Source organism: Panthera uncia (genome assembly GCF_023721935.1).
Source record: "Panthera uncia isolate 11264 chromosome B3 unlocalized genomic scaffold, Puncia_PCG_1.0 HiC_scaffold_1, whole genome shotgun sequence".
NCBI classification, from domain to species: Eukaryota; Metazoa; Chordata; class Mammalia; order Carnivora; family Felidae; genus Panthera; species Panthera uncia.
In genome coordinates this window covers 2,378,312-2,399,241 of record NW_026057582.1, presented here as the reverse complement: position 1 = coordinate 2,399,241, position 20,930 = coordinate 2,378,312, and the positions used below count along the sequence as shown (strand labels likewise).

The 20,930-nt window shown below is 49.0% G+C and overlaps 1 protein-coding gene across 5 annotated transcripts in view; it reads left to right on the top strand.

Annotated features, from left to right (window-relative positions):
- Positions 1-20,930, top strand: part of TRAF3 (TNF receptor associated factor 3) — a 131,438-nt gene that overhangs the window by 103,253 nt on the left and 7,255 nt on the right. For 4 of the 5 annotated variants that reach the window (XM_049612094.1, XM_049612096.1, XM_049612092.1 and 1 more), the window contains 5 exons: positions 101-268; positions 7,004-7,084; positions 9,796-9,870; positions 11,444-11,536; positions 16,178-16,318. In XM_049612094.1, the coding sequence (XP_049468051.1) occupies positions 101-268; positions 7,004-7,084; positions 9,796-9,870; positions 11,444-11,536; positions 16,178-16,318 (558 nt within the window). The remainder of the gene's footprint in view (positions 1-100; positions 269-7,003; positions 7,085-9,795; positions 9,871-11,443; positions 11,537-16,177; positions 16,319-20,930) is intronic. The other variant, XM_049612097.1, reaches the window with a different exon arrangement.

The window sequence follows — 20,930 nt, the reverse complement described above, 5'->3', positions numbered from 1 at the left end:
GGAAACATTTCTGGAGGAGTTAGCTGCGTAGAGACTGGAATCTGGTATTTCCGATCGAATTTCTATGCCAATTAAGAATTTCGAAGCGTTTGTTTTACAGGTGCATTTAAAGAACGATTGCCAGTTTGAAGAGCTGTCGTGTGTCCGCGCTGACTGCAAAGAGAAAGTGTTGAGGAGAGACCTGCGTGACCACGTGGAAAAGGCCTGCAAGTACCGGGAGGCCACGTGCAGCCACTGCAAAAGTCAGGTCCCGATGATCACACTGCAGGTGCCCGGCCCTCCTGTCTCCCCTGCCTGCTGCTCAGTCCAGGTGTAATTTGCCACAGAATAGCGTTCGAAACGACTATTCTAAGAGGAACAAAGAGAGAAGACAGGAGTAAATAGCAGTTTTCATCTGACTTCAAGTCACGGTCAAGCTTTATTTGTTTTTGCCCATTTTGATTTGTGTAATTAACATTTCCCCATTGCTTTGATTGACTATCCCTTGGGATGCCAAAAAAATGAAGACCGATTATCAAAAAAGGTAGAAATTTTCTTTTGTCCCAGGAAATGTCCTCAAAATCTTCTGGGATTGCCTCATCTTTTAAGCAGCTCTGGGACATAGTCACCACTTCACTAGGGTAATTCATCCTGCGGTACTGAAGTGCAGCTGTCTGTCTTGGAGAGAGATGCAGATTTAACATTTTTCATACCTCGATTATTTTGGCACAGGTCTGTATTGTGCATGTGGCAGAAATCAGATCCCTTATCTGTAAATTAGAAAGAGATGTTGGGAGCAGAGGACAGACTTTGAAAACAGTCCGTGGTACAGTAACCCTCAAACGTTTGTCCATTTCTTGAACAAACATTCACTGCACGCCTGCTGCGTGCTGGGCTCCGTTCTGGGAGCCGGGGGTTCGGTGGTAAGGTTCACCTTCCAGTGGGAAGAGGTGATTAACACGCAGACATACTGTGTGGTAGCAGCTTGTACTGTGAAGAACAACACACTAGCATCGTGGGAAGAGGGCTGATGAGGGCTGGCGTCCCCGAGGCCGTCAGTGGCCGGTGTGGGGAGAGGGCCCCGGGCAGAGGGAACTGGCCTGGCAGGCGGGTTTCGGGAACTGCGAGAGGCCCGTATGGCTCCCAGGCCCGGGGCAGAGGCACAGTGCAGAGGAGAGGGTGGGGGCAGGCAGCGGGCAGCCGTGAGCCAGGGGGTGATGTCAGAGTTCCCCGTTCCGTGCAGCGCTCTGGCAGGTGTCCCAGGTAGACGTAGGGTAAGAGGAAAACATGCAGGCGAGGCGCCGTATCGGCCTGCGCAGGAGGAAGGAGGGAGGAGCCGGTGCCCAGGGGCACGTTTGGAAGGTAGAGGCGGAGGGATTAGCTGGTGGCTTGACTGTGGGGAATGCGAAGGGTGGCACCCAGTGTTTGTGACTAGAGCAGCTGGAGCAACCGAAGTGTCCAGGGAGGGGGGTGCAGTAGAGCGCAACAGGCTTGGGAGGGGGGTCAAGAGTGGTCTGGGCTGCAGGTGCGGCTTGACGAGGTGGTCCTTGCAGCTTTGGCACCGGGGCCAGCGAGGAGGAGAGCCAGGGCCCGAGGACAGAGGCCTGGAGCACATGAACGCTTACAGGCTGCCGAGGGGGGAGGCGTCTAGCAAAGGAGTGGCCGGTGTGGAAGGGTCAGGAGCCTGGTGCTCCAGAGGCAGAGGGAGCCGGAGAGTGTGGGGGCGGCAGGAAGGGCAGACGTTACTGAGGGGCGGGGGAGGGGAGAGGTTGCTGGGAGCACCCTGACTGATGGGACCACCAGGCAGGAGAGGACCAGAGACATGTGGCCGGGGCGTGGGGGCCACTGTTGGTTCCTGGTGGATATTGTGGAACATTTGTTGACCAAAATTGAGGAAAAGTTTGTTTTTCTGTAGGAAATGATCATAATCTTCATAATTTACCTTACTTTGTACAGCTTTCTGACACCTGCGACTTTCTTCTCTTGTGAAATCTTTTTCCTGTATGATTTCTGTAGACATTTCTAGTTATTAAGGACTTTTCAGAACTGTGGAAGATGGGAATAGTGTTCATTCTAATTGAATAATTCCTTCAGTAACTAGATTCAAGTGAACGAGACATATGCCTAATGAGCACTACTCCAGACTTACATGTGTTGCTAGGTTGCTACCAAAGTTATACTTTGCTTCTTGCAAAAATCAGTTATCTTTATTTGCAGAATAGAACCCAGGAATTAATTTTCATTTGAGAAAGAATTGTAGTGTCGGTTAAACACTATATCAGTAACTGACTCTGAATTACAGAGGAGGCTGTAAAGAGACTTTTTAAAAAATATATTTATTTTTTAATGTTTATCTATTTCTGAGAGAAAGAGAGAGAGAGACAGAGTGTGAGCAGCGGAGGGGCAGAGACAGAGAGAGACACAGAATCCCAGGCAGGCTCCAGGCTCCGAGCTGTCAGCACCCACGAACCGTGAGATCATGACCTGAGCTGAAGTCGGACGCTTAACCGACAGAGCCACCCAGGCGCCCCATGAGAACAGTTTTTAAACAGACACGAGAGGGTGGCTTGAGGCACATGTCAGTTTCCCTCAAGAGCTGTAATAGAGATGAGGGGCGTGCCTGCTTGAGATCACTTTGGTGAACCTCTCCCGACACCAGCAGGGCAGTTACATGCCCTGGAGGGGACTTGCCCTGGACCTGCCCTGGGCCTCCTGTTCTGTCAGTGCTGGGATTTGACTCCCGGGTCTCATTTTGCGGCTAGGAACACGCTTTGTCTGGTCCTCTCCTGCCGCAAGTTTATTTTCAGAAACAGCAGCCTTCTGACTTCAGCATGTCTGCAGCCCCAGGTCATCCTGACACTCCCACATTTCCTGTGTTTTATCAAGTATGTTACATACATCAAACGTTGATGAAATACACACCGACAAAACCAAAACCCTGGGCCACTGCAGTTCATAGAATTTCTTTCCTACGTGTAAACCATGGTATTGACATTATATCAGCTGTTTTCAAGTTTTTTTAATTAATTAATTTTTTTAATGTTTGTTTATTTTTGAGAGAGAGAGAGAGAGAGAGAGAGAGAGAGAGAGCGCACTAGCATGAGTGGGGGAGGGGCAGACAGAGAGGGAAACACAGAATCCGAAGCAGGCTCCAGGCTCTGAGCTGTCAGCACAGAGCCCCACGTGGGGCCTGAACTCAGGAACTGTGAGATCATGACCTGAGCTGAAGTTGGACGCTTAACTGACTGAGCCACCCAGGCGCCCCAAGTTTTTTGTTTGTTTGTTTTTTGTTTTAATCCATCGATCAGCACAAGTTAAAGTGCCAGGAGAGAATCCCTTTCACATTTTGTCTAGGAATTGTTAAATATGGTCTCTTTATTTTATTTACTTCTACTTGTTTTTTATTTTTTCATTTTATTTATTTATTTGAGAGAACGCAAGTGGGGAAGGGGCAGAAAGGGAGGGGGACAGAGGATCTGAAGCAGGCTCTGGGCTGACAGTAGTGAGCCCGGTGTAGGGCTCGAATTCATGATCTGTGAGATCATGACCTGAGCTGAAGTCGGATGCGTAACTGACTGAGCCACCCAGGTGCCCCCGAATATGGTCTCTTTAAACAGTTTTGTTAATTTGTGGAAAGTCAGAATTCTAAAGATCTCATTTTGTGGGAAGGATGTAGGTATTGTAATGGGAATATGTCCAGGTACAGCCACTGTGGAAAACCACTTGGCCGTGTTCTGTTAGGTGGACCGTGCATGTACTCAGCTAATTAGCAGTCTCCCTCCCCCAGCTGTGTGAGGGAAGCTGTCACACGTACACACCAGGAGATAGGGCCACGCTAACCGAGCAGAGAAATCTGGAAACGGCCCCAGGCGTCCGTCAGCTGGACAAGGGGCGCGTCAGTTGTGGTGGAGCCGGCAGACTGGGACGGAGCGGGGAAATCGTAGGACGGCGTTACCAGACAACAGTGCAGGTGGGCCTGGAGCTCGTGTGACACGGGCATGAGCCTGAGAGGCAGAATGCTGTGCTGGCTCTCAGAGGACCCATAGGGTAGAGTTCCGTTTTAATAAAATTCAAAAGCAATCGAAGCAAAACCATATTTTGTTTGGCCCACATATATGTGCAGTGAAATTTTTTTTTAAGCAAAGGAAGCAGAAACACAAAATTCTGATTTGGGGTTCAGGCGTTCCTCCCTGGAAGAACGTGGGGAGAGTTGGAGAAGGGCACACAGGTCAATGGGAAGTCATTGGTTCCGTGCTTTTCCTTGGTGGGTGTCTACTGTGTAGTTATGCCTTAGCCTTGCACATGGGTTACGTGTAATTTCATAGACCAGACTAATTCATTAGTGTGGAGAGAATTCTTACGTATCAGTAGGTTATCAGGTTTTTTACTGGGCGTATTATTTTCCTGGGGCCGGCGTAAGAAAGTACCACAAAGTTGGTGGCTTAGAACAACAGAAGTTTATTCTCTCACAGTTCTGGATGCCCGAAATCCAAAACCAGGCTGTTGTCAGGGCCCTGCTCCCTCCGACAGCCCCAGGAGGGACCCTTTCCCTACTCAGATACCTACCTTCTGGGTGCGGCCCCTCCACTCATAAGGGCTCCCAGGGTTGCATTCAGGGGCCCCATCGTAACTGATTATAGCCACAAAGACCCTATTTCCAAATAAGGTCATATTCTGAGGTTCTGGAGAGACATGAATTGGGGGGCTCACTATTCAACCCACTACATTGGGCAAAAACCATGAAAAGGCAATTCACAGGAAATAGAAATGATTAATAAATATGAAAAATACACCTAACCACACATTATTAAATAATTGCAGGGGCGCCTGGGTGGCCCAGTCAGTTAAGCATCAGACTCGTGATTTCAGCTCAGGTCATGATCTCACGGTGGTGAGATCGAGCCCCGAGTCAGGCTCAGCACTGGGTGTGGAGCCCACTGGAGATTCTCTCTCTCCCTCCCTCCTCCTGTCCCCTCCCCGACTTGTGTGCACACACGCACATGCACACACACTCTCAAAAAAAAAATTTTTTTTTAATGTAAAGAAATTGCAAATTACACTCCTGGCCTTTTCCACCTGTCAGGTGGTCAGAGATTGAAAAGTTTGATAGAATTGACAAGGGTGTAGGAGTGTGGTTCTATCGACAGGAGTGGGTTTGTGCAGGGTTATTGGAGGGTGGTTTGGCAATGTCTGTCAAGATTCATTTCAAATGCCTGTACCCTCTGATACCCAAGGCTACTTCTGGAAGTCTGTTGTTCAGATACCCTTCCATGGATCTGCAGAGACACACATTTGAGGATACAGATGGGTCTGGCCCCAGCCTCGCCTCCCACCCTTCCCTCCCCACCCCCTGCCCCGGCTCCCCACCCAGCCTCCCCTTGCCGCAGTGCTGATTACCTGTGTGCTGGCCTGGGGGATGGAGGGGGATTGAGGGGTAGGTCAGGAAGGAGGCGTGGCACCTGTGCATCGTTTGCCCTGTGACCCCTCCAGGCTCCTGATTCAGGGCCGCTCCTCCCACTTACACATGAGGCAGGGGGTGGAGCCATTCGTCCAGGGTTTCCCATTGAAAGACAAAGTCTAGGGGATTCCACGCACAGCCGGGAAATGGAAAGCCAGTGTCCCCCGTGTGGTACCTCTTATGGGAGGCCCGCTGGTCAGCCTCAGCCCAGCCAAGCGCTTTCTGTTGAGCTCTGAGCAGGTGTGGCTGCGCCCTCTGGGGGCTCTCCCAAGCCCAGGAGCAGAGCAGCCTCGAATCGCGGGTGCCTTGTCTGCACTGCAGACCGTCGCACAGTGCGCTCACAGACCCCGGACTTAAAAACACTCTGAAGCAAGCTGAGTGCGGTGCCCAGCTCCACACTGTGCCTGCCTAGTCAGATTGAGGCTCTCGGCTAGTGCCCCCTGCCACCCTCCCCGTCATTCAGCTTCACAGCAGCACAACTGTGGAGCCCTAATCTGGAAAACCAGATTAGGAGAATCAGAAGTGTCCCAGGGTCACGGAGGAAAACACCGAGCACCCGGGCTCCCTTCTTGCTCAGTGATGCTGCCCCCAGGAGCCTGTCCCACACGTTGTGTCATGTGGCCTGCGGTCACGTGTGTTTCCTGCCTACATCAGTCTCTCTCTGGTGGCCTCTCGTCACATGTCTGGTGGTGCTCTCCAGGGCTCTTGGGTTCCATGTCCTAACTTTGCTACTGATCAGATGCCCAGCAGGTGCTTCGGGCATGGGTTCAGCGGTTGCCATCATCCAGGCTCTCCAAAGTTGAAATTTGTACCATCCAAAGAAGGGCTAAAGCGGGGCACCTGAGTGGTTCGTTCAGTAGGTTAAGTGTCCGACTCTTGGTTTCCTCTCAGGTCATGATCTCACAGTTTACCCCACATCGGGCTCTGTACTGACAGTGCAGAGCCTGCTTGGGATTCGCTCTCTCCCTCTCTTCTGCCCCTCTCCCACTCGTGCTCTCTCTCGTTCTCTGTCTCAAAATAAATAAACTTTAGGGGGGAAAATAGGACTAAACCAAAACTTGTCCATATTTTCCATGCATTAAAGATAATCTAGGTAAGGTTTCAGGGCAGTAATTTAAAGACCCAGTGGCTCACACTGTTGGAAGTATTGGAGAAGCATCATTTCCAGATCCCAAACTGAGAGGCCAAAGGAAAACCATCCTGATCTGTGAGCAGAGGCTGGACACTGGGCTGCAGCGTGAGCAACGGCGAGGGCTGAGCCTGTCTGTGCTCTCGTGTCAGGGCTGTGTGGGCACAGAGAGGTGCTGCTCCGTAGAGGCAGCTTTGTGACTGTGCTCCCGAGATTGTCCTCACCTGTCAGAGTGGAGCAGATCTCCTGAGACACCTTACCTTTGGGCTCTTAAACTTTGAACGTGAGGACTCCTCCAAATGTGTTAGAATGACACCAAACAGGGACAGTGAGCAGAGGGTTCTCTGGGTCTTTGTGGTGACAGAGGTGGAGGTAGGATCCGAAGGGAGATGGGCTGTATGTCTCAAAGCTGATGACACCTTTTTTTTTCCCTCCAGAAACACGAAGACACTGAGTGTCCCTGTGTGGTGGTGTCCTGCCCCCATAAGTGCAGTGTCCAGACCCTTCTGAGGAGTGAGGTAAGCGGCATGGAGAGGACCTGTTCAGCAGCTGGTGAAGTCTTCGGGACTAGTGTGCCGTAGAGTCCGTTCTTCCCAGTAGCTGAAGCCAAAGTTTTTACAGATCACGATACTGATACGTGTAGTAGACAAATGATAACCCGTTTGTTGGGGCGTAAGAAAGTTCAGAAGCAAGCAAATAGAAGCTGCAAGTGGTTAAATTCAGAGCCAAATGTTAGGAATTGAGAGGCCGGAATTACTTTACAGTGCAAGCAAAGGTAATAACTTTTTAGGTTCCCAAAGAAGAAGCTATTTTTTAATCTGTAAAATAGAAATTACTGTAAGATTATCTCAAACCAAATGACTTTACAGACACTCCAGAACCATTTGGCCACATGTACTGCATGGGGTCGGTGCTAAGGAGCAAGGGGGCCCACATTTCAGGGGCCGGTGAGAAGGTACCTGCACAGCCTCTCCCGGTGCCCTCGGTACGCTTTCTTGAGGGTGGGTAGATTTTACATATTACGTTATGTTAATTTGATCGGGATACAACCAGATGGAAAAATTCCAGGGATTCGCAAATGTTTTTGCATCCAGTACTGACCTGGAGCCCCTCTGGTTGCTGTTTTGGAAGCATCTGGGGCTCCCGTGGCTCAGTGTGCACCTGTGCCCCCTGGCCCCCACCCCCTTAGGCCCCCTTGGGCCTAGGTGCTCCGATCAAAGGAGGCTGCTCACCTCAGCCTTTTTCAACAGCCTGGAATTTTACCACTGGGTATTGGGGAGGTGAGGGTCAGTGTCTCACGTCCCCACTGAGCAAGAGGACCTGTGTGGCCCGGAGGAGCCCCAGAACCAATCTCACCCACAGTGCATCCTCCCAAAAGGTGACTGTCCTAGGGAAGGGCAGGGCCTTGCCTGGTGACAGGGGTCCCTAGGCCTGGATGTGCCTCCAGGAGTAGCGCGGAAGTGCATACAGATTTCTAAAACTATGACGTCCCTCTGCTAAAGTGAATGGATGAAGAGTCTGAACTATTGAAGTGGTGACCCGGGTTTTTACTCCTTCTGAAGTTTTTACTCAGGGCTATCTCTAGGGACAGAAGCTAACTCCATTTGCCTCTAAGTTATTTTTATTTTAAAAATCTTCCACCCTGACTTCTCTCGGGTTTCTGGTGAATGATGCTCTTGGTCTGTAGACTATTCTTGTCTCTATCCAACGCTCCCGTTAAAGAACGATGGCGAAGGCTCTGGGAGCAATGGTAGCCAATTCAGGGAAAAGCACGGCCTTGGATTTATGGCAGTGCCCTGAAATCAACATCAGACACACGCATCCCTGCTTTACCACTGGGAGTGGTAGCTGGATGGGTTCATGATTGTACTGGGGCACTGAAGGAGCATATTTAAAAAAATTTTAAGCTGGCATTACCGTGCACAGTCTCATGCTCCATTTCTGTGCCAGTCCCCTGTCATCTGCCTCTTGGGTGCTTCCCTCCAGGCGCAGGCCAGAGCTTCCTGCCTGCGCTCAGAGGAACATCACGCGTGCTAGGCTGCAGGCCTGTAACCACCACGACTCTGCCCAGGCTCAGAGACCTTTGGCAGACGTTGGCCCGTAGGCTCCCCCACTTGCCCTTCCCTGCGGCTGTCGCAACAGGGCAAAAGAGCACTTTCCTCTCTGTCCTAAATACTGACCTGAAGGAAAAGGATTCAAGGACTCTTCATCCTGCCGGACAGAGGAGAGCCATAGAAGGGCACGGCCATGCGCCTCTGGGAGTACGTGTGTGTGTGTGCCTGCACGCGGGGAGACACATTCCCCGGGGCCGGCTCTGCGGTGCGCTTAGACACCCACTTCCCTAACTCAGGGCCTAATTGTTTTCCATAAAGAAGATCTACCCCTAGAGTTTTCCTGATGAGAATTTCTTCAATAAAAGAAGTTGTCCTTAAATTGTATTAGCTTAATGAATAGCGCCATGTCTTTAAAATGTAGACATTTCAATTCCCTTTTCTCTTGAGGGGGCATCATAAGTGGTTTTTATTTGACGATTTGCCAACAGTTAAGCTGAACAAAGGGGTTTTCTTACCACGATGAGTTATCCTCTCCCAATCTCTCCTAATTTTCTTCTACCAATTAGACGTGACAATATTAAGATTCATGTTGTTAGAATGACCCTAGCGATCTGTGAGAAGCTCCATGAATTTATGGCCACTCAGAAGGAAAAAAAGTCTTTTCAGAAGAAGAAAAACTCATCTCGTTATCTTGAGTATTGAGAGTAATGGTACATCGTGTAAGCTTGCTCTGAAAATACAGTTCTCTCTGTGTACCGTATATTAGGTGTGTGACCCAGTTACATCCTGAATGCTTTCTCTTTTTTTGTGTTTCATGCGATTTTTGTTTATAGTCTTTAAATGTTCATTTCAGTTCACGTTTTTTCCCTTTCTTTTTTAAATTCTGGCGCTACAGACGGCATGTCACATTTGGAACGATTTGTTCTAGAGAAACTGCAAGTTTGAGAAATGTTACAGTAACTGTATTTCTGTATTCTGGCGTATGTATGTGTATGCACGTGGCAGCAGTGTGCACTTACTGCGGGTGAGTCTAGGAGGCAGAGGACGTATGCTCGCCCGTGGCGGACGAACCCCCTTGGTGACAGTGCAGACCAGATGCTCTCTGTGCCCTTACTGTGTTTGAACGTTTTCGTACGAGCGCCTGTGCCACAACTCACGCCTCTTTCCCGTTGCAGTTGAGTGCGCACTTGTCAGAGTGCGTCAATGCCCCCAGCACCTGTAGTTTTAAGCGCTATGGCTGCGTGTTTCAGGTCAGTATCCAACATCTATCCTTCCCCGTCACTGACGTTCTGCCCTGGGAGAAAGTTACTATGTTAGCGGCTTCTCGTGCGGGTTCTGCACTTGCAGTGTTTGCAGGGGCGGGGCCGCCCTGCTGCGTGGGTGACAGAGGCCGCACGCAGCAGCCGCGGGTGCTCGCTCCCCAGGCCGGTGGTGTTCTGAGATTTCAGGGGGACGCCTGTGCCGAGAAGGAGGTCAGGACGTGAGGAGAACAGCCGCCTCTAAAACCAGCTGGGAAGCGGGACACGTAGAACTGACCGTTGGGGCGGGGGTGGTTCTAGAGAGAGTGTCACAGAACCTGGTATAGGTGGATACAGCCCAGACACGGTTTTAGCGGTGTGCGCATCAGCACACGGTCGCGAGGACCACTCTCGTGTGTCCATAGACGCGTGTCATGTTATCTATGCCACGCCTCCCAGCACAGCCACGTGGAGAGGGCGTCTCCGTCACTGCCACGCTGTGCTGCGAGAAACCTGTCTCTGGGGTTTTTGTTTTTGTTGTGTTTTCTTTTTCACACGTCTGAGATGGCTAGTGAATTTGAACTGAGTTTCATTTAAACGTATATCTTAATCTTAAAACTATCAGAGGGCAGTATATATTACAATTAAGGTATTTCATATTTAATTTTGTATGTTAGCAATAACATTTATTATGAACTCAGTACAGAGATATTGGCGTCTCAGTATTTTCTTAGAAGATAAGAGTAAGAATGACCGTAGCTTCCCCTTTGTCTCAGTCTCTTAACGAGACAGGGCCCTCACCACTGTTATGTCGTATGTAGTACCATTCATTCTGTGTATGTATATATATATGTTTATATATAGCGATACTTATATCAACATATATATATGAATATTCTATGTACAGAGTATATGTTTTGGAGATCATTAAAATGCTTTCTGTGGCTTCTTAATTCTCCAGTATCAAAACAAATTATATTTTCATACCAATTATTTCCTTAAATATATGAAGTACTATTTCATGTGCTTACTATTACTGCTCTAAAATGGTCTCCATCTTATGTACTCTGTAGATTGTTTATGTTTTGTATGTAACTTTCCAAATATACTTAGAATAGCAAGGAACAGTACATTTCTAATACGGTGTATTTCACTACTAAGCTAATATTTTAGTAAATTATTTAGAATCCCGCTTTGGTTGCGTGCCCACTAGATTGCTGTAGCGGTAGCTAGCTGTAACCGCAGGTGTCTAAGCGTTTTCAGTGTGCATTTTTAATGAAAAAACTTAAAAAAACGAAAATGATAGGTCTAAGATTTAATTTCTTGATATTACAAGTATGACACACAGATGAGCAGGTGCTTGGTAAGAAGCTTGGGGAGCAAAGGGCATGAACTTGAGGTTGTTGTAGAATTAATTGCAGGGCACCTGCTCTTCTCCCCACCCCGAGCATGGCCCTTGGAAAGCTTTCTGTGGAGAAGGCTCCCTTTTTCCTGTTTAGAGCTGGTTTTAGGTCACGTGTTAGTCTTGCTGCACTCCGTGAGGGGGGGAACGTCGGCTTGATGCGCTGCATCTTTGTTCTCGCAGGGGACAAACCAGCAGATTAAGGCCCATGAGGCCAGCTCCGCGGTGCAGCACGTCAACTTACTGAAAGAGTGGAGTAATTCTCTGGAGAAAAAGGTACGCCACACTGTTTCTAGCTTTTGCTGGCTTTTAATAATCTCTTCAAATCATTTAAAGAAGAAAATATTTTTTATAGTTATTAATGGTTTTGGATAAAAGAAACAGTATCAGGAGAATGTAAAAAAAAAAAAAAAAAAAAAAAAGTACATTTCACATGACCCGGAGCTTATAAATGATGAAGGCGTTTGGGTTGGTTTGGTCTTTGTTAATTGCCGAGCAAGCATGCGGTGCCTTTTTGTCTGTTTGTGTTTAATCACATTGTGGTTACCTTAGCATTGACCTAGAACAGGGATTATCAAACTTCCAAACCTTCCTTTCTCTCGCCATCAACCTCATCTTTTTATAAATAAAGTTTGATTGGAACACAGCCATGCTCATTCATTTGCCTGTGGTCCGTGCTGCGTATCCACTGTAAAGGCAGAGTTTAGCATCTGAGACAGAAACTGTACAGACCTCACAGCCCAAAATATTTACTGTCTGGTTTTTTTAGTGAAAAAGTTTGTCAACCCCCAATCTGGAAGGGGACCAGCGCTAAATGCTTCAGCTTTCTCTGTCTTTCCTAGGAGACAGCTAGGAAAAGCCATTTTCCTAATCCTAGTGTAGGAGCTATCACTTTATGGAAGTTTGGAGCAGGGAGCACTTGTCCAGCGGGGCATCTTTTCCAGAGGCCTCAGTTGTGGGGCTGGGAACTCCTCACACCTTCCCCTTGTGGTACGTCTCCCCAGGGGAGTTTACTCCGTGGCGTTCAGCTGGGCCAGGCCCTCTTTTCGTGAGGAAAAGGTGAAAACTTCCAAGAATCAGTAGAGAAGAAGTTGTTATAGGATCTCTCATTGTGGCTTCTCTACAACAATAAAAACTTATGTCAGTATTCCAGAAACATTTACTGAGAATTTGTAGTAGGAGGACACTAAGGTGAATTCGAGCAGCCTGTTTATTTTCTGAAGATCTGTAGAGATTTGAATACCTTGCTTCCTGTGTTAAATTTAACCAATTTTTTTAAGTTTATTGATTTTGAGAGAGACAGAGACAGCGTGAGTCAGGGAGGGGCAGAGAGAGAGGGAGAGGGAGAATCCCAAGCAGGCTCCGCACTGTCAGCACGGAGCCCGACACTGGGCTCGAACTCACAAAATCGTGAGATCGTGACCTGAACCAAAACCAAGAGTCGGATGCTTAACCGACTGAGCCACCCAGGTGCCCCTAAATTCAACCAACTTAAAATATAAATGTATTTGATAGAGTCTAATATTTTAAATCAAAACATTTTTATTAAATCTGACATAAAGTATTTTTTTGGTATAAATACTGATGCTGAGGATGAGAAGCGTTAGAAGGGTGGGCATGTCACACGTACACACGCACCCGTGTGGCGGGAAGAAGGGTCTCATTTAACGGTGAAACGAAAGTTGTGTTAGAGGAGTCGTTGATGGCTTCCTCGTGAACATACAGCAGTGGCTCTGAGTGAGTGATGGTTTATTGGTAAGTCTTTTTTTCCCCTTCTGTTTAAAAAATGTGCTCTGTTTCTGCCTTTTAAAAATTATAGGCATAGATGTCAGGACTCTGAGTCTCATTGATACTCTGTTTCTCATCTTTTTAAAAATGTTTATTTTTGAGAGAGACAGAGAGCATGTGAGCACAAGAAAGAGAGCGGGGGAGGGGCAGAGAGAGGAAGACAGAGGATCTGAAGCTGGCTCTGAGCTGACAGCAGAGAGCCCAGCTTGGGGCTCGAACTCACCAACTGCGAGATCGTGACCGGAGCCGAAATCAAGAGTCGGGACGCTTAACCGATTCAGCCACTCAGGCGAAAAACACCCATCTTCTATATGACAAAAGCTTAAGTCTAAAGGAAATGTGGAGTACTCCACCAAAATAGGCAGGGATAGATGTTGCTCTCGGTGAGGGGGTTCTCGGGGAAGGTCACGGGACTCGTTTTCATCTGCCTCGTGGATGGTATGCTCTGCTTCTCGGAAACGCACCTGCCAGGTAGATTTTCCTGTGAGAGCAGGGATCCGCAGGTGCCTAGGAATTGGATTCTTTGAGTAAAACAAAGAAACAAAGAAAATTTAAATTAGAAAGCTCCCTAAATCAAGAAATTAAGAGTTTAATGTGGCATGATGTATGTTCATTAATGTGAGATGTTTCTGTTCATCCTCTGGTAGCTTGATTTGCTGCAGAAAAGAAAATTGCCATTGATTTTGGAGATATTACCGAGATTAAAAAAAATTTTGATGTTTATTTTTGAGAGAGAGAGAGAGAGAGACAGCGTGAGTGGGGGAGGGACAGGAAGAGGGAGACACAGAATCCGAAGCAGGCTCCAGGCTCTGAGCTGTCAGCACAGAGCCCAACACAAGGCTTGAAGTCATGAACTGCGAGATCATGACCTGAGCCGAAGTCGGATGCTTAACCGACTGAGCCACCCAGGCCCCTCCTGAGATTTTTGATCAAAAACGTTGACGTGTGGGTGCCTGGGTGGCTCAGTCGGTTAAGCATCCAACCCTTGATTTCAGCTCAGATCATGATCTCACGGTTTGTGAGATTGAGCCCTGAGTCAGGCTTTGAACTAGGTGGAACCTGCTTAAGATTCTTGCTCTCGTCTCTCTGCCCCTCCCCCACGTGCATGCGTGTGTGTCTGCATGTGTGTGCACGCATACTCTCTCTTCCAAAAAAAAAAGTTAGCTTGCGTGCAGGGTACTTCTTTTTTGGTTGTGAGAATAGAGTCTGGGAATTGTGTCTACCTTGAGAGATGGGAGTGAGTGAATCGTAACGTTGGAAAAGGCAAGACCTGCCTGTGGGATGTTGCACATGGCCAGTCTGCATCACTTATAGGGGCCCAAGGGCATGAGACACCGTGGTTTAGAGAGGAAAGTCTGTTTGTGCTAACATCCTAGGGAAGTGAAGTGTTATTTTTTCCCATGAGACACTGCAAGTTTTGAACAAGTAAATACACATTGTTCTAAAACAAAACAGACTAAGGGGCGCCCGGGTGGCTCAGTCAGTTAAGCATCCGACTTTGGCTCAGGTCATGATCTCGCAGTCTGTGAGTTCGAGCCCCATGTCGGGCTCTGTGTTGACAGCTCAGAGCCTGGAGCCTGCTTTGGATTCTGTGTCTCCCTCTCCCTCTGTCCCTCCCCTCCTCATGCTCTGACTCTCTGTCTTTCAATAATAAATAAACATTAAAAACATTTTTTTTAAATAAATAAAATAAAACAGACTGGGGTGCGTGGGTGGTTCCGTTGGTTAAGGGTCCGACTTCGGCTCGGGTCACTGTCTTGCAGTCCATGGGTTCGAGCCACGTGCTGGGCTCTGAGCTGACAGCTCAGAGCCTCGAGCCTGCTTCACGTTCTGTGTCTCCCTCTCTCTCTGTCCCTCCCCCACTCACGCTCTGTCGTAAAAATAAATAAACATTAAAAAATTAATAAAATAAAACAAAACAGACTGATTGTGCCCAGAGGTGCTGCTTGCCTGAGCAGATTGCATATAGAAAGGTGTCTGCCTTCACAGGGACACCAGGAATCTGTGCTTTATCACACCCGGGTTTGTCCTGACATGCCCTTGGGCCGTCACCTCAGGTGTTGTCCGTATTGGGAGCACAATGAATGGAGCTGTCCCAGTGCCCACCATGGGGCCCTCTGTCTTGGGGGCAGCAGCTGTGCCCAGACACATCTGTCAGTAGAGGGGCCTTTCCTAAGGCCAGAGTGCCTCAGGGAGCAGTCTTGTGAGAAGGCAGCCCTATGGGAGTTGGCCTCGGAGTCCTCACCTGGGGGCTTTTAAGACCAGTGTAAATTGGTTCTTGGGAGCTAATTATTTTCCAGAAAGATTTTGAAAAGATCAAAGGTGGGCTTGGAACTGCTCCCCCCCCCCCCCCCCCCCCCCTCGCCGCCAGCAGGCCCTTCTTTGGGCTGATGTGGCCTTGCAGGTGAATACATTGAGCTTTGTGGAAGGTCATCTTGGGCGACAGGCCGGGCACCTGTCCCCTGAAGCCTCAAGTCTCTGTTGGAGGGCTAGGAGTTGGCCCTAAGGGTTAACTGAAGCATGCATATAGCTTTTTATTCCCACTGTGCTTTCCCATTATGCTGGGAAAGCTTTTCAGAGTGTGGGTATGGCCCGTGGGTGGAAGTGAGACAATTTAGTGGATGGCAACTGGCACTTTTTAAAGTAAAATAGAATAAAAGAGAAAGTATCAGGGAACATGGGAATGGTTAGGGCAAGTATGGTTTTGTAATACCTGTTTCTTAGGGACACACACACACACACGAACGTTTGTACAAGTGGGGCGAGATGTAAGGATATGTCTCCTACTGTGTTTCCTGGTCAAAGTTTGAAAGCCTGTCTGGTGAAAGATTTATTCGTTTTCAGTAAAAACTTTAGAGTGTCCCATTCATTCTGAAATTCAGTCGGCTGCTGGACCTCGCCCTATTTAATTACTGGGAGTGAGTCTGAGAAACACCCTGTGTAGGATTTCCTATTAAGTTACCGGGACCTCCATTTCCGTATGAAGGGATTTTTTTTTTTTTTTCTGGAACTCCTTACGTTGGGCTGGTAGAAGGCCTATATTGCAAAAATGTGAGCAACTATTATTACAATTGTTATAAATTTATAAAACCATGTTTTGTTTGCTTAATTGACGAATTTCTTCTTCAGGTTTCCTTGCTACAGAATGAAAGTGTAGAAAAAAACAAGAGCATACAAAGTCTGCACAATCAGATATGTAGCTTTGAAATTGAAATTGAGAGACAAAAGGAAATGCTTCGAAATAATGAATCCAAAATACTTCATTTACAGGTAAGAAGCTTACGTCTGTGGCTGGATCACAGGGTAGAGGAGCGTGTCTGTTCTTCAGGACTTTGTCAGTGAGACGTTTGAGCAAAGGCCCTGACTTTTGTCAGATAGACCACCTGTTTCTCTTGCTTAAGCCTCGAGAAAGGCACAGGCCACTCTTTCTTCCCCCGCCCCCCTTTTCCCTGGACCACAAGCCCCAGGCCTCTCTTCTGTGCCTTTGAGTCACTGCTGGTGAAGTAAGACTTCAAGCCCGTGTTTCAAAAAATTATTTAAGATTTCATATTGTTCCTGAGCAGTTTTGCGTGAAGTTTCACTTCCTAAGGTGAAGCAGAGCCAATCTGTTTTGTTATGAATCTTCTAGAGGCACACACACTCTCCCCACACTGTTTGACGATAGCGATCCACGCGTACCTCAGAACAGACATGTCAGCCTTCGCCAGAAACGGGTGATCGTGTAAAGAGGCCTGATCAGAATGCTGCTCCTCCCTTCTGTTCTCAACACGGGCCCCTGTTAGCGTATCATTTTGTAGATCTTCTCTGTACGTCAGCTTACTCGCAGTATACGTTTGTTAGACTAATCCCCACGCGCATCATATACACACCTACGTTTCCAAAATGGCTTTTCAGTGTTTTTACTTAGGTGTGTTTCCCTCTTAACTGGAAGGTGAAATATTTCTAGTAGCTCAGGGTCACAGCATCTTTGAGGATAGCTTTCCTCCCACTTTAACAGCAGAGGTTAGTCACAGTGGCTTAAGTTGCAGAGAGATTTATTACATGAATTTCGTTTTTGTTAAAACGTTGCGGTTGTCCAGAGTTGAGGAAAAACACAGTGTTTGGAATAATAGGTTGTGTTAGAAGTCATTGGTATTGAATCAAGCCAAAAAAGCACGTCACATAAAACCCCAACAAGCCTCCTGCTGGCGGTCCCTGGCATTTTGCAGAGTGCCCATGGAAATATTCAGAATGTCCAGAGGCCACACTCACCTACATGGCCCCACTCGCGTCCTGGCTGCCAGCAGCTTGGCGGCTGCCCTGGGGTGCATAGAGCGGCGTGGAAAGGACACGGAAGTTCACGTTATGCTAGAAAATCACCTGTTAAAAATATCACCGACAGAAGAAAGAGTGAATAAGTAGTGGGGTCATTTATTCGTCATCTTTTACGACCAGATAAAATTAGGATGTGCACAGAGGGGTCACGGGGACACTTGTCTGAACCCTCCGATGTTATCACATGCATCCTCTCCATTTCCCCCCTTCCAACGTGAGAAGTTTGAATTTAATTTACTTTTTCGTAGAATTTAGTCATTCCGCCGTGTGTGATTTATATTTTAACACTTTTGTGATTTCATAAACGGCTGAGACCTAAGTCCAAAAGAAAGGGGGGAACCAGGTTGCCGGAGTGCAGAGCAGTGGGGGCAGAGCGGTCATGCGGGTGGTGCCCCGACTGGTCCTAAGTAGGCGGGCACTCTCCATGGAGGGAGAAGCATGGAGGAAAATAGACTATACTGAGAGGAAGGGACTCAGATCACACGGGGCTCGAAATGCCTAATCTCATTAAGTGCCAGGGACAAGTCACCGAGGACTGAAACGTCCTTGGGATGGTCCAGCATTTCCCCCAGTGGCTTCTGCGTCTAGCCGGGCAATGCTTTGGGAGTCGGAAGCTCACCTTTGCTTCACGGTGGGGCCGGCCTGACAGATAGGCTGGGCTGACAGTCTTCTGTGACTGTGGGTGGAAGGCCTCTGGCTGGAGCCCTGGAGGCCTTGACTCTCTGTGAAGCATGTTTGGCCCAGGGGCCCTTCCCTCCAGCCCTTCCAGAGCCTTCTCCACCTCTTCATCCAGAGCCTGGCTCCCAGGTGCACCTCTCGTCATTTCCTTCCTCACATCAGAACCCGTCCCTTCCCCTACCCCTGCTCTCCTCAGTGCTCCCCCAGCCCTATGCATTGGACCACCACGGTGATGACAGACATGTTACTCTCTGTGTCCTCTCCTTCCTTGTCTGATTCTCCATTAGACCTAAAACCCCCAATACGGTGGGACACATGGAGTGCAGAGTTCCTGAGGGCCGCAGATATATACGGATGTTGGTTAAAAGGAGTGGAATTTAAGAGTGTGTTTGCTTTTGCTGACCCAGGAAAGGCAATTTCCTAATATTTTACTTTTTAAAGAACCTGTTTTTCTTTAGAAATTTTTTTTAATGTTTATTTATTTATTTTTGAGAGAGACAGAGACAGAATGTGAGTGGGTTAGGGGCAGAGAGAGAGGGCGACACAGAATGCGAAGCGGGCTCCAGGCTCCGAGCTGTCAGCACAAAGCCCGACACGGGGCTCGAACTCACGAGCCGTGAGACCATGACCTGAGCCGCAGTCAGACGCGCAACTGACTGAGCCACCCAGGAGCCCCAAAGAACCTGTTTTTCTTAACGAAAAAAGGCCACCTAGATGTCAGCTGAATCCCTGGCCTGTTGTTGGCAGAGACTAGATGAGCCCCGGGGGCAGGAGCAAAGCCGTGTGGCACACTGCCCGCCTGGCCCCCAAGTGCCACCCGCACCATCCTGTTTGCACAGTGTTTGGTGCGTAGGTCCCGGTGACCCCATGGTGCAAGTGACAGGAAGAGAGACGGTGGCTTAAGCCCTCGAGTGCACAGTGCCTGACACTGATGAGTTGATGCTCTGACAGCAGCTCTCTCGGTTAGGATTTGTTTATAAGCCTGCAACCTGTGCCGTCTCTCGCTCCCAGACTCTTGTTCTCACCTGCGTTCAGGATTTGTTCTTACAGAAACGTGGCAGCGGCTGTGTAGACCACTCCTCGAGAGTGAAATCACATTGGCTGCACTCTAGACTTTGGTTTAGACGAGCGACACCGTGCCATTTATGCAGAGGAGGGGCCTGTTTAAAAACAGCACATGTTCCCTTGCTGTGTGCGTGGAGCTCCTTTCAAGTGACTCGGTAGAGCCCTGCGTGTGCGCACGTACGTGTGCGTGTGGGTGTGCGTGCCTGTGTGTGCACGTGTTCTCTCCCGCCCCCGCCAGCCAACTCTGCGTCCCTGAGCTCTAGTCCGGGCCGTGCCCCTACGGCAGCCCTCATTTCACACTGCGGTTTCGTTCCTGACATCACCACGTGCACATCCTCCGCCTTGGGAGGGAGGCACCGCGGCGTCACCCCCTTCTTACCTCGGGGCCACGAGGCGGAGAGGTGACGCGTGGCTCATCCCAAGCCACTCCGCCGCTCGTGTCCACCCATGTCCACCAGGTTACGCAATGGCATCCCTCAGGACCACCGTCGATTGCACAGGTTTTCATGAGCTCCCCTCTTAAACTCTCTAGGACCCACGTTAGCCGAGCTTACACTCTCCGTGGGTAGAGGGCGTGACAGCCACTGCAGATTCTCATCAGAAATACATTATGGGTTCGGGCGTCCTGATGTCGGAGTCTTGTCCCCAGAAAACAGACTTCATTTCAAATGTGCCTCCGGAGGCCCCCGGGTGGCTCAGTCAGTTAAGCGTTCAACTTCTGATTTTGGCTCAGGTCGTGATCTCGTGATTTGTTAGTTCAAGCCCAGCTTGGGGCTCCACACTGATGGCGTGAAGCCTGCTTGGGATTCTTGGCCTCCCCCTCTCTCTGCCCCTCTCCTGCTCTCTCTCAAAATAAATACACTTTAAAAAATAAATAAGTGAATATGCTTCCAGACACACATAGAGAAATAAGTGACATCAGTGTGGGCAGGGGTGTTTTTTATAGAAGTCATCTTCGCTTTTTAAAAGTTGGCTAATACCGGGTTTTCTTGGAAAGAAGAGGAAGAATAATACCGAACCTTCTGCCCCAAAAAAGTAACCAGACCTACCATGTTTGCTCCTTGGTGGTTATTAACAGCCAGCAAAGGTGCTGAAACTCCATGTTTAAAAATAGGCTTCCGAAAGGAGAAGTGAACTCGGCAGGCCCGGGGCTCTCCCCTGTGCGGCCTGCGGCTCCACACAGGGGGCCAAACCCCCCAGCCTTCCCAGCTTCATTTCAAAACAACGCAGATCCTTTTCGGAAGGGAAAACCCTTCATCCAGCAGGTGGGTGTGCCAGTCCTGGAAAATAGGCTGGGTTGCCGTAGCTGGCGGGTCTCATCCCACTGCTTACTGTTAAAATGTCTGTGTGTTTCTGGGGGAAAAAAAAAAAAAAAAGGCTTTCTGAATGATTTAAGATAGCATAAAATGCAGCGTCTGTGTCAACAGCCACGTGTCTGTCAGTAGTGTTTCTGTCCCCAGGGGCCACAAGTGAGCCCGGTGCGGGGGGTGGGGGGGCAGCCCCCTCCTAGGGATTGGCCTCTCCGTTTCAGCCAGGGTCTGAAGACCTGCCCTCAGGGTTCTTCCTGCTGCCAGCCCCGTGCAGACGCCAGGTTTCTGGAGCAGGTGCCGGGGTGCTGGCGGCCCCCTCTCGGGACCCAGGCAGGGTTCTAGGGCGCTGTCTGTAGCCACGGAGACAGGGCGGCCCCTCCTGCCCCGCGCCAGGCAGCCTCCGAGGAGACTCACGTTGGCCCCTGCACGTGGCTTGGCCCTTTAGGAAACGGGGACCTTCCCACAGCCTCCAATGTCCTGAACTTGAGACCCTGCGACAGAGTGGTGTGGGGCCC